This window comes from Antrostomus carolinensis, unplaced genomic scaffold, assembly GCF_000700745.2.
Source record: "Antrostomus carolinensis isolate BGI_N321 unplaced genomic scaffold, ASM70074v2 scaffold27491, whole genome shotgun sequence".
NCBI lineage: Eukaryota > Metazoa > Chordata > Aves > Caprimulgiformes > Caprimulgidae > Antrostomus > Antrostomus carolinensis.
The window spans coordinates 4,805-18,448 of NW_010296644.1; the positions used below are offsets into that span (position 1 = coordinate 4,805).

The 13,644-nt window shown below is 43.1% G+C and overlaps 1 protein-coding gene and 1 pseudogene across 1 annotated transcript; one reads left to right on the forward strand and one right to left on the reverse strand.

Moving 5' to 3' along the window:
- Positions 1 to 1,110: 1,110 nt before the first annotated feature.
- On the forward strand, positions 1,111 to 5,943 carry LOC104533007 (mannan-binding lectin serine protease 2-like; annotated as a pseudogene).
- A 2,190-nt stretch (positions 5,944 to 8,133) lies between these two features.
- Positions 8,134 to 13,543, reverse strand: TARDBP (TAR DNA binding protein). The gene is made up of 5 exons (XM_010178362.1): positions 13,259 to 13,543; positions 12,330 to 12,493; positions 11,258 to 11,398; positions 10,420 to 10,590; positions 8,134 to 10,059 (listed from the first exon to the last, which is right to left on the reverse strand). The coding sequence occupies exons 1-5, from the start codon at positions 13,494 to 13,496 to the stop codon at positions 9,529 to 9,531; spliced, it is 1,245 nt and encodes a 414-aa protein (XP_010176664.1). The 5' UTR covers positions 13,497 to 13,543; the 3' UTR covers positions 8,134 to 9,528.
- Between the last annotated feature and the right edge of the window lie 101 nt (positions 13,544 to 13,644).

A 13,644-nucleotide genomic window follows, 5' to 3' on the forward strand; every position in this document is an offset into this window, starting at 1 on the left:
CCTTTCCAAGTCATCGCTTGTATCTGAGTGCGTCCTGTCGCAGGAAGAGCTTTTATGTAGGTAAAGGGTTGAAGCAAGTTTCATGCTTTGAAGTAAAAGGAGCTTAGAATCTTGGCTAACGAAATCCAGGGTTAGTTAAGGGACTGTAATGTTCATTTTCTCATGCACAACGTGGTCCCCTTCCATTGAAATGGCAGCCTTAAAGTGTATGGTCTATTTTAGGTGATAATGTGTAATTAATGACTGGATAATGGTGTTTTTGTTGGTGGAGGTTAGCATGGTGCATTTGAGGATACAATTCAAAGTCAAACAATTTCCCTCTTACAATTAATTCAGTGTCACAGTGGTGCAAAAATATGCCAGTGTTATCAGGCAGTCCAGCGTTCCTCATCAGTTAAAGGATCGCTCATACCCCTCTGCAGCACATCATAAAGCCTTTGTTCCCAGCTGATCAAAGCACCACTTCACAGCCATCAGATGCTGTCAACAAGCAGAGATCCTCGGGGCACTTGTGGCTGTTCCTTCTTGCTTCTCTTCAGCAGGGAGCATTTGTGGCTCCAGTTGTGTCGGCAAGAGGCACAGCTGGTTTTGCTCAGAAAATACAATTATATTCTAAATGTCTGGCAACAAAGGCATTAAAAAGAAAGAGCTGTATTCAGAGGCTTCTGGAATTGAGGAGCTGATAGCTGTCCTACCACTTTACACACTCTGGTGCAGCAGACAAGCTGCAAATTTAACACCTCGGAATGTTTCTGAGGAGCTTCCAGCTCTCACATTTATTTCTGACCTCAAGCCTGTGACTGTCTTAAGTGGTGCTTTCCCGATGTCCTTCCCTGCACCACTTCTGAGGTGGGAGTGCTGGAGAATGCTCCTGCCCTGGTCCTACCACAGCAGAGAGAGAATTTTCTGGAGAGTGACAGATGCCCCCTGGTGAAATGTGTGAGACTAACTTCATTTCATAGGTAGGTAGATATGTGGCTCAGAAGCTTTCTCAAAGGGACAGACTGGGGTAGGAAAAGATCCCCTGCCTTTCGCCAGTACGAATGAACTGAGTTAATACAACTGTGATCATAATTTGCTGGTTCTGTGGTTTGGTTTTTTTTTTCGTAGCCCACTGTTGGAGTCAGGTTTTTACTGGAAGAATTGTGGAGAAATCACCAGCCCTGACTATCCAGCACCTTATCCCTGGTTCAGCTCCTGCAGCTCCAGTGTTGAGGTAGAAGATGGCTTCCTGATGACGCTGGAATTCATGGAGACCTTTGATGTGGAGACACACCCAGGGGTGTTATGCCCCTGTGATGTCCTTAAGGTAAGGTGAGGTTCATTGCATTTCATCACAGCTTTTGTGAGACAGGCTCAGTTCTTTCACTGCATCTTCTTCAGCCTGTGTTTCACCATGGTGATTTACAGTCTTGTCTCCCTGTATCTCTCCTCCTTCATTTCTTCTTCTCTTCCTTTCAGTTTTGTTGTTTGGTTTTTTGTTTTTTGTTTTTTCTTTCAACACCTTCCACTTCGGGAAATCCACCAAAACCAAAACCAAGCAGACATACATGTGGTGATTTGATGGATTTCATCACAACCTCTGCCCTTACCACGGATCGGTGATGCCAGGGGAGTCAGTTAAATCTTTTGCGTTCAGTTTGCTTATCTATAAAATGGACCCAATGATCACTTCCCAGGAATTCCATGGCACTTGGGATGCTTGGAGAAAAGCATGCTGGGAGTCACCAGAGTGACCAGACATCTAACCACCTGCCTGGTTTTTTAAACTTTGTAAGAAAGGGCCATCCAAATTCAGGGAGTCGTTGTATTAAAATCAGTTTGTTCTTCCATAAGCCTCATGGCAGAAGGAGTAAGGAAGTTTGTTTGTCTTCTCTCATTCTTCTCAGGTTAAAACACCCAAAAAGCAATCTGGCCCATTCTGTGGAAAGACTTTGCCTGCAAAAATTGAGACACAGGCTAGTGGTGTGAATTTTACTTTCATAACTGATATCTCAGGAACATGCACTGGGTGGGGGATGAAATACACGGCAATACAGGTGTGTAGGAGACCCCTCTTCAGTTCTCAAGTGCAGACTGTTCCCAGAACTTCATTTTGGAAAGGCCTGAATAGTGACCAAATTGTGGTGCTTTGAAACCATTGATTCATACTTCATTTTCAGTTGTGTACCTATTAAACAGTGTAGCTGTGGGGTAATTTACTTCTGAAACAAAGTTTTAAGAGAGCTCCAGAATTCCAGCCGATCTTACAGTCCAACTCAGGTCCAGGCATATGATTTTATTTTAGGGAATAATTTTCCCAACTTGGCAAGAGTTATGAGGTGCGTGTTTAGGCAACAGACGTACTGGGCTCGTCCTGTCAGTGCAGCCTGGCTCCGTGCAGGTCGCTGCACACCTTTGATGTGGGAGCATCATGGTAAGTCAGTCACAGTTTTTCTTTTTCCTCTCAGTATTTGTAGATCTGTGTCCATGTGAGTGAAACAGTGTAGAGAAAGGGCAGAGAAAGGTGGGTTTTTTTCCCCTAAGAGCCTTTAGCAGTAAGTAATGATTTCACTCTTCAGGGGAGTATTGTGTGCCATGTCCCAGTCCTGGAGCACCACACCATGGTCACATCGCAGCAGTGCAAGTGGGGTGTGTTCTGGGTGACCACTGTGCTCTCGTGTGACATCAGAGATGTGCTACCTGAGGTAAGTGAACCCTGGCACTGTCAGCCCTATTGGACCTAATTGCTCAGGGATTAAACATGTAGGTGCCTTTTCTCATTAACAGTCTCTGTTGCTCACATACTTTAGTTACGAGGTGCACTCAGTCCACTGAATTTGTTAGCAATTGTCCTTTCTTTGGTATCCTCCCCAAAGAATTGTGTTTCTGTGTTCGTACGCCCATGCTGATGCTCTCGGAACACTGCTGCTTAGAGATTTCCTTGTAATTATGTTGGAAAAAAAGAATGATTTTCCAAAAGATTTTGCAAGCTCAGTGTAGCGAGAGTTTTTAATGTTCTTTCATTTGTTACTGCATCTCTCCAGGGAAGTTAAAACTGGAATACTTGGTCATACCTGCTGAATGCTGCATTTCAGACTTATTTCTTAGTAACAACATCCTGCTTCCCAGCGGGCAGTTTTGGATGGTGCTCTAGTCCGTGTGTGCTTACAGCAAAATGGAGAAATCCCAGTGAGGTGATTGTGTTTTAGGAAGGCACAGGGTTACCTCAGCAGCTGCTTTACAGTCTGACTGGAGAGTCACACACATTTACTGTCTGTGTAGAAACCCAGAATAGCTGCGCTGCTGTGAGGGGATCAGTGCTGACAGCAGGAAAGCAGGGGGTGTGTGGAAACAGGTCAGTGAAGGCTGAATTCCCTCTGGTCCTGGAAACGCAGCGACCAGCGCTGTGAGCCATCAGTGCTGGTGACGAGGCAGGTGGAAGTGGTGGAGCTGCTACACAGCAAATGCAGGTCAGTCTCCAGGTTCCCCCTCAGGCTCCCAGCCATCCCCTGTGGCCGTTATGAGCACCCACATTATATATGTGTGATGGTGGTATAAGAACTATTTACTTTTTCCCACTCTGAAAGTGCTGCAGCAAAGCAGTAAAGGCATTTTAAGCAAATAAAAGTCTAGTTATTGTTTTTCCCTTATGAATGAGCAAATAAATGTTTAGTTGATGTTGTTTTTCTGTAATTAACTCTGATGTGGAATTAACTTGACCTTTTATTTCTGTTTGTGCCTCTTGGAGAATTAAAATGCCATGAAGTCTTTTGTAGTGGGATGTCAAAAGGATGCTTCTTGGAACAAACCCACGGCAGAGTGCATCAGTAAGTCAGTGCTAATACTTGCAAATGTGACAATATTTGTATTCAAAACATTGGTTTTGTAAAGACAATGATCGAAGTTGCAATATGAGAAACATTTTCTTCAGCTTGCTAACTGTTCCATTGCTTGTCAAAGCGCATTTTGTATTTGTAACTTGGAAGATGTTTCCATTTCTGCTGTTCTTTAAAATCTCTAGAAAGCACTGATGGTTATTAAAAAAAAAAAAAAAAAAAGTGTGGTAATGTCCTTTGAAGTGGTGAACAATCTCCCAACAGTTTTATGTAACGAGCAAAGCAGCAGCATCACAGGAGAAAAAGATGGTACCTGTACTCTTAGAGTACTGGTATAATTTATCTCCAATTAGTCTGTATTCATTAATGTGTGTGTTGGTTTCCTGTGTGAAGGACACAGCTTGCTTCCGGGTAACGCAGTTCTGTACACCTGAGGTGGCACTTGAGCAGGTTTCCAGGCTGTCCCATTGCTGATGTTGAGTAGCAGGTATAAGAGCATTGGCTTACTCTGATTTTCTTTTAGTACCTTTAAGGTGCTGAGGCAGAACCACTTCATTGTAGAATGTTCATTTAAAAAATCAAATTATCACCTTTGTTACCCTGGTTTTCAAAACAGCAAGTGCTACAACTGCTGTTTAACAGGGAGGAACAATAACAGAATGAAAAATGTTCTGATAACCAGAGTGTGACTGGCACTCCTTGTCATTCCTGACCTTACATTTATCTGCTAAATTGTTCCCTATTTTAACATGTCTTGGTCTTGCCTGAGGCTCCCTATGGCTGCTGGCTTTGCAGATTAATGCCAGAAACTGGTGAGTTCCCCTTGAAGAGAGTAGAAAGCTGAACCTTCAGTTTATTCCAGCTCTCTCTTGGAGAATGCCTTTGCATAAATAACTAAATTGTTGTTGCTTGTAGATAGTTTGCATTGTTCCTGACAGGAGAATTGAACAACACTCCAGAAGTGTTGATGAGGGGAAAAAGCCATGGAATAGCCTTTGTGCAGAGTATGGGGCTGGGGATTTAAATGTATTTAAATTTTTTTTTAAATGCTTGAACTGCTGAATTACTCTGTAAAATTACTCAAGATGCAAGACTGAATTTTGGGAGAAACATTTTGCAATGTAAAGGCGTAATTGTTCCTCTTATCTTTTAGATTAGAGTATCCATATATTCCAATTACCTTAATTTACATTCAGAACAAATACACTTACTTCTCTCTGCTCAAATTCCGAAGCAAAATGTCTCTCTTGATTACAGAACTTTTCCAGAGGATGTATGTAATAGTGACTAATGAAAATTGTACTCTAAATCAAATATTCATTTGCAAGCAATTTTACCATTCCAAAACAATCTAGGAATTACATTTAGAATCATTAAGTTAATTTAATCCATACAAGCATAATAATTCAGTGTCCAAATCTGAAAATGTTTAACAGTTATTGCTCTCTGCATTGTTTTGCAGTTTGTGGAACGTGGAGAAGTGGAACTGTGGAGTGTTCGGAGGAAGGGGAGCCAAGCCTGGGGGATTTCCCTGGCGAGTGATGTTAATGACAGAGCAAGGATTAGGAGGTGCTTCATTTTTGTGTGACAACTTGGGTTCTAACAGCTGCTGACAGTGGAGTTGATCAAAGAAACCCCTCAGCTTTGAGGATTAAATTGGGGATTTTGAACAAATTGCTGTGAATAAGCCCGGGCAGAAAAAATTTTTATTCATGAAGGTTATAAAAATGATCTTGTCAGTTTTGAACAGTGATATTGCATGGGTTAGACTGGAGCATAAAGTCTCAATGAGTACCAATTTCTTACCAGGAAAGGAAGAGAGATTTCAAAGGGAAGTGAGTGGTAGGGCAGCTGTGGTGGGGGGGGGGGAAGAACTGAGAGCAGCAGCTCTTGTGTTCTGCTGCTGCACACCCAGTCAGTAGTTACCAGCCTCAGAGAACGTGGGGATGTGCAGGCAGAGACACCGCGTCATGGAAGAGCCCTGCTGGGAACAGGACAGCTGCTGTGGGATGGAGCTGCGGGGAGGAGCCGAGTCCTGGGGTTTGGGGTGTGCACTTCTGGGGTCTACAGAGGTGGCGCCAATTACAGCCCTTGGAGTGACAGTGTTATTTTAAATAATTCTTAAAAGACTTTCTTTTTTAATTCCTACTGGCCATTACTTATTGACATTAATAGCAAGAGTATTTAGAAACAACAGAAACCCATAGTAAATCCTGATTGTCTGTTAGGCTGCACTGTTCTGTTAAAAAAACAACAATCCCCCCAAAACTTGAGTACCCACAGTATGTATTTTTGTTTTCTGTCCCAGCAGCTGTTAAAAAACCCCTTCAGATTTACACAGTTGCCATCTGCCTAGAGGCAGCATTACTCTTGACTTTAAATAAAGCAGATTTTGTTTTCTTTCAGATAGCGTGGTGGATTCTTGTAAGACTGCAGCTTTTGAATGAACACGCGTCCAGTGAAGGCACGCGGAGCGTCAGGGTACCCGACCCTCCTCCTCAGTGTATTTGGTAGCTGAAGCAGCCCCACAGCACCAGCCCCACCCTGTACTTTGGGAGGATTACCGTGCTCTACACTCACTAGTACAGCTACAGGTACCTTACCTTAAAGAAGTTCTGAACTTAAAGCTTTAAGTTTTTTCTGAACATAGTTCTATAAAGAATAAACTTTCCCATTCAGATTTATAATTTCAGTACATTTTCAGCTGACAAGATTCTCAGAACTAACTGGAAGCAACATTATAAAAAACAGACTGCACTAAGTACCCCGTTACAATTCCATCAGCTTCCTCTTTCTTGCACCTCACATTCTATCATCAGTGTTTCCCTTTCTAGAGTCATAGAACTGAAAATTACATCTCTTTTAAAAAGAAAAAAAAAGACTCCAAACACTTCAGCATATTTTCAGTAATAGTTTATTTTCTCACTTATAAACACTAGAGTATGCAAAGCAGTTAGAAAATATTACTGAAACTTGAAACTTATTCTGAAATTTTCTGGGATTTTGTTTGAGGGTGAAAGAAGGCTGAAGTTATTAGCAAAGACTACTCCATGCTGCCACCCAGCCTGTTTAAACCTAAACAAAATTAAAGCCATGCTAATTACAAAAACTTACCATGAAGTTCCTTGCAGGGGGTCACAGTTAGTCTTTGGAGGTCCAAGAATACCATTTTTAAGTGTTACTCAGCAGAAGTAGCTGGTAATAGTGCAAGTGCTAAAATGCAAAATTCAGATGTACAGAGTTTGGAGATTATTCTGATGTAGGTGCAGAAAAAAAAAATCTAAGCAACTTTTTGCAGTGGGATATGAACAACCAAAGTTGAGATTACTCCTCAGCCTGAGTGTTTTAAACCCCTTTTTAATCCCTCTAAGATGCACAGTGAGACCCAGCTGATTTTTTTAATAGTGCAAGTGGAAAACTTAACAGCAGTGCAGTTTGTAGATTTCTATTCACAGGCCTCAATACGCAGTAATGAAGATGTAATTTGAAAAGTTAAAATAGGTTAAAAACTGTCAATATCCCTGCTCAGACCAGTGATAGCTACAGCCCAGTAGTACGGTGTAGAAAAATATGGATCAAGCTTCAGTGGGTTTCAAGGATAAGTAGATGTAACAACTCCTCAACTCCTACTGCCAGTGGAAACAATCTTCCAGCAGTTTCTGCTGAAACATCCTGCTCTGTGGTAAGAAGCTGCCTTAGCTGACACTTCTGCACTGTAATAAACTTAGTTTTTCAGATTAAGAATTCTCCCTGAGTCTATGTACATTTACTAAAGCTTTATTCAGCTGCAAAGTCTTTCCTGTGACTAGTTTTAAACATGAGTTCATAGCTTTCTTCTGGGCTGCACGTGTTGCAGAGCCCCACTTCCCCTGAGTGGACTGTTCTAAAAACAGGTTAAAAACACAAATCCCCTGAGGAGATGCTGTGGCCAGAAATGCATCTCGACAGCAAGTGTTTGTCTCCCCCAACCCCCTTCTGATGAGCTCCTAGAAGTAATGTTCCTCGGTACCAATGCAAGCTGGAGGGAACTGCTTACCATTCTAGGTGCGGGCACCCAAACGTGTGGGGACTGGATTTGGGGTATATACATATCACTGAACAGTGCAAAAATAGAGTGGATTACAGCTGGGTGTCAGGTATCGATACAGGATGAGCAGTGGCTCCGTTTGACTTGTCAACTTTTAGAGCAACGCTTATCTGAAACAAACCGACTTACTGAAAAAAAGCTTTACAGAGTTTCATCTCAAAAGGGTAAAATTAATTAACTGCTATGAATTCTTTGCATTCAGGGCTGCAAAACAAAGACACATATTATTTAAATCAGTTTTATTTAAGAATTTCCTACAGTGACAAATCTTATAAAAAGCATCCAAACACAAAACTGCAGCAAACAGCATTCGTATGGATATCTTACAGACAGTGGAACTTCCACCCTGAAGAGGCACACTGAGCTCGCTAGTGATCTCTGCTCCCAGTGCTGCTGCAAAGCACGCCACAAGCTCAATGTTCTCCTCGCAAACCCCATCATCTTCAATTCACATTACCACACTTACAGATCATTAACAGAAAAAAAAACACCACACACCATACAGCATTCACAGCAGTTGACATAAGGGAAAAAAAAATACAAATATTCATTTCACATAACACATTCAACTAATTGATTAACTAGGTATAAAACCCACTTAAAGTCTTCCACATATGGATGTCCTTTGAATGCAATAAACACTCGTACTTTATTTGCCATCATTGCTCTCCGCACACTCTCTCACCAAAGCCACAGGATTGAGAGACATCTCGCCAAGTAAAATAAAATCCCAGAATGCACCACCAGGTCTCTGCATGCGCTCTCTCCTTTATCTCGCACATACCAGCCCTCTCATGCCTCGGCACCACCATCAATCCCACACAAGGTTTCAAAAGTTCAAACAGCCTTCTGGTTCCATCTCACAGCCTTGCGTTCACAGCGTTGATACGACTCCATGAAATAAAGAGTAGCGGATAAAAATGGAACACCCACCGTCTAAGACGCAGCATGTGCAGTGTGATGAAGTATTCTTGGATGAGAAAGCATGTAGACAGAAGTATTCCTAAGGCAGAATATTTACAGCACTGCTTTCAATGAAGTGCTTCTTCCATACACATTTGAAATGAGATGAACTGCGGAGATTAAATGAAGCCTTCATATCGTACTTTAGTATGGAGGGGAGACAGTGTTAAAAAAAAACAAACACAAACAAAACAAAAGCGACACTGTGTTCTCCAAACCGGGGCACTTGGAGAGTCTTATGGTGGGATCAAATTAAAAACAAGAGGGAGAGAATGCTGTTTCTGACCAATGGTTTCCATTTTGAACATGCAAAGAATTCAGGTAGCCAGGAAACAAGGGATAAAGTATTACAGGAGAGACCTTTCCTATCGCCTGTAGTGTTAGTTTACCTATGGGGCAAACAGCAGTCCGCTTCCAAACATTCAGTACTCCAACAAGATATGTAACAAAACTTATAAAATTCCTTTTACCTTTCTTTTTCTTTTTCTTTTTTTTTTTTTTTTTATATAAAAGAAAAATGTCAAAAATACTGCTGAATATACTGCACACTGAACAAACTGATTTGGAAAACTTTAGTATATATGTAATTTACAGTATACTTACCAGGAGTTAGAAAAATTTGATTTCCCACCATAGAGTCAGTATCAGAGCCCACTGCGTCTACATTCCCCAGCCTGACGATTTGGAATCCATGCTTGAACCAAAGCCTCCGTTAAACCCACTGCTGGAGCCCGCGTTGGAGGCTGAACCCCAGCCTATCGCTGCCCCCGAGTTGGAACCGCCGTAAGAATTATTTCCTGAACTAAAGCCCTGGTTCTGCTCCCGCTGCATGTTTCCTTGGGGCTGGTTGTTTCCCGACGGCCCCGACTGGTTCTGCTGACTAGCCAGCATGCCCATCATTCCCCAGCTGCTCTGCAGGGCTGCCTGCGCTGCTGCCATCATGGCAGGGTTGATGCTAAAGGCTCCAAAGTTCATCCCTCCGCCCATGTTACTGCCCTGGTTGTTACCCAGTCCTCCCCCACCTCCTCTGCTGTTGCCAAACCCTCCCTGATTCCCAAAACCTCCCGGATTACCACCAAATCTTCCACCTCTCTCTAACTGTCTATTGCTATTGTGCTTAGGTTCAGCATTGGATATATGTACGCTGATTCCTTTAATGATCAAGTCCTCTCCACAAAGAGACTGGGCAACCTATAAGAAATAAGGGATTGATTAAATGTATGTTGGACTTCTTAACATGTTAGTACAAGACAAAAACCCCACATGATTCTGAGCAGGTATTTAACCTGCAGAGGAAGCACGGGCAGAGACTTTGTTTTATTGTCACATTCACTGCCACACTAACTGCAATCTGAAAAGCCAGCTGTACCACAGCATCTGAAAAGTGTCACCTTAGACCTAGCTCAGTAAATCAAACCAAGCTAATGCCACTGGAATTCTCAGTACAGAGCACACGTTACGTGTTCTGTGTCTAATTCCAGAAATAATGCTTTATCGAGCTACTGAAACGTGAGCTGTCTAAATATGAATTTAAAATATTTTAAGATGTACCTGATCATCTGCAAACGTAACAAAAGCAAAAGCTCGGAAGGGTGTAGGGATGAAGACATCTACCACTTCTCCGTACTGGGCAAAGAACTGTCGGAGTTCATCTGCCGTCATGTCCTCAGTGCAGCGCCCAACAAACACTTTCCTGCTGCGCAAAGGTTCGTCGGGACTTTGCTGGAGAGAATGGAAAGGAAAAAAAAACAAATCACAACTACTGTTGAGAACCAAGTTCCACTATGATAAGGCCCCTTTTAGCCTAGCCTGCTCCCAGGACTGAAGACTGAGAAAGTTTGAGATTGTAAGTTTTAAAAAAAGAAAACGTTCTGTTCAGAGAACAGATGGAGAAAAGTCACCAAAAAATGAAGACGTGAGGAACACACGAGAACAGTGACAAGGCCGCTGCAGAAGGACGCGGGGTCTTTTGTAATAGCTGCATTTATACACAGGAACAGACAGAAGCTTCAGGTGCAGATCTGAATTCAGAGACTCATTCTGATCTGAGTTACTCCCTCTGCTCTCCTCTCCATTTATTCATGCAGCAGACAAGTTAAGCAGGTACTGTTGGACATTAAACCCCATTACTTTCAGATTTCCATCTGTACTTGGTTCCCCCACATAACCAGCTGTTTTCCCAACACTTCCTGCTCACCCACCTCCTCCCTGTTTTCCTTCCTTGCTCTCACTTGATCGGATTGAAAATCTTTTCAATTTGTTCACAGATTGAAAAACCAGATCCAGGAGTGGATTATTAATCTCTTCATCTGCCCACCCAACAGGTTGGTAAAAAAAGTGCACTTTGAGGGCTTGGTAAAAATAAAGCTAGCAATAAATACAGAAGTACCTTAGAATTGGGAAGTTTACAGTCACACCATCTCCCATCTATCATGTGCCGCTGAGACATTACTTTCACCTGGGTTTCATAATCCGTAAACCGAACAAAACCAAAGCCTTTGGAGTGGCCAGTTTTGATATCCTTCTTAACCTAAGACAAAAAAAAGCGGGCTTTAAAAGAGCCTTTATTATCTGACAGTATGCGCCTATTTTTCCTTACAAAAATTAGTGTAATATCAAAGCACAGGCCTGTGACACCTACAGATTAACGTGATTAGCTTGCCTTGAGCCCAGGCAGAACCAAAAATGGGCTATAAATGTTTTGCAGTATGGTGATGGCACAGCCAGAGCAGCTGTGTAAGCAATGTGACCACCAAAGGGGCAGACGTGGAGCTGCACACAGGAAGCGTGCCAGTAACAAAAGATAAAGAACAAGCCGAGTGCATCAGGATGAGGCGAGATCCCCATTCTGGGAGGATAAAAACATCAGAGGACAGAAGGAAGCTGAAGCAGGTTTGTCTTCAAAGAGCCCTCACACACAGCCAGGCCCGCTCAGCGGCCAAGGCCACCGAGGTCGCAGGCGTCCGCAGTACCACGTGCACGCAGCTGGTGCGGGACACGCACGTTACGGACGGTGGGTCTGGGGGAGGCAGTGACCACACAGAGGTAATCACCAGCAGGAAGCGTGCTGTTCCTGAGTGAATGCTGTAAAGTTCTGTTTGACAGTTTATCAGGCTGGTAAATACTCCCAGTTCCTTAACACGCACACACATTTATATATATAAACACAAATGTTCAGCTACACCAATTAATAACAGTAATACAAATTTAAAGACTCTTCAGTTAAAACACTGTACCCATAAAGCTGATCGGCACGAATTCCCACTCCCAGGTATTCCTGCCCATCTGCACCCACACAAGCCTGCAGCTACAAAGCTCGTGGAACAAAGTACAACCTCGGAAGAGACACGCCGCTTCAGATCTTCTCTGAGTTGACAAGGCTCTCTTGTTTCCACTGACTCTGTCTGAAGACTGATTTCTACCCGATGCCCCTCCTCACTTGAGCTGCAAAAGGACTTTACCTGCACCATCAGAACTTCTCCAAATGTACTGAAATATTCCTTTAAGTCTTGTTCAGTGGTTTTCCAGGGGAGACCCAAGACTATTAAATCCGAAGTTTTCTGTACTGCTCGTTTCACTTTCACAGCTGATGATGCATCTGTTTCATCCATTTTTCTCTTATTATCTGAATATAAAGAAGTACATTAGACATCATCAACTCTGGAAACTGCTTCCTCTGATTATAAACCACACGGTATAAAATCATACAGTACGATGAGAAAAAGTACAGACTACAAAAGACACAAGCCAGCTGCTGGGAGCTTATTATTACAACACAGACCCAACTGCCTGCAAGTATAAGGAGAGAAGAAAGAACAATCTACTCTTAAGTCCCCCTCCAAAATGCAATCTGAGTTAGTTCTGCATTACGTTTACTACAGTACCATCCAGTAACATTCTGGTCCTACAAGAATGTGGAGTAGACATGAATTTTGAACAAGAACACTTCATTAGCAATTTACTTCCTTCCCTTTTTTGGAGGGCTGGGTGGGACAGAGTGGTCAGGCTCCTCTTTTCCTAGTCATTTGTTTTAAATGGTACCTCTGACCAAACCATGGCTTGAGGAGAAGCATCTCTGAGCACACAGAGATCCCATTACACCAGTCTCTCAAGGTCTGTATGAGGCTGTGAGCTCTCCAAGGATAACACAAAACTTTGTCATTAAAGTGCTTGTACAGGTTGAGAGTTAAGTATCTTACTGCACATCTGAAAACTCAGTGGGATCAAACCTACCCTGCAGGAGAGACAAATCAATAAAATTGGTGAATTTCTATAAACCAGAAGGCTCAACACTAATATTGCAGCTGTGTTAAATCAGCAATGACTCACACGGACCTCTTGACTGAAAAAAGCAAGCCTGTACAAAAAAGCCGAAGGAACAAAGACAAACCTTTGGGATAATTAACAACATAGACCAGGTTCCCCCATCCGGCTTCCGGGGCGTGCAGAATGCCTTCCACCAGCCGGACCCCCCTCATGCACTGCGACACCGGGTTCCTGTAGCGCAGCCCGCAGGCCCCGGGGAACTGGGCGGTGACTGTGGAGAGCAGCACGGTGCCGTCGTCCTCCGAGGGGATCTCGATGGGCTCATCGTTCTCGTCCTCCGTCACCCGGATATACTCCGACATCTTCGCTGGAAGGTACTGAGTGCGGGAGAGGGGAGAGCAGGCGTGAGCCGTCACCCTGCTCCCTTTGCTTTGGTTTTCACCTGTCCAGCCCCAGGCACAAGCCCACCTGTATTTATCACTCCACAGGGGCACCCAAACCCTTATTCGC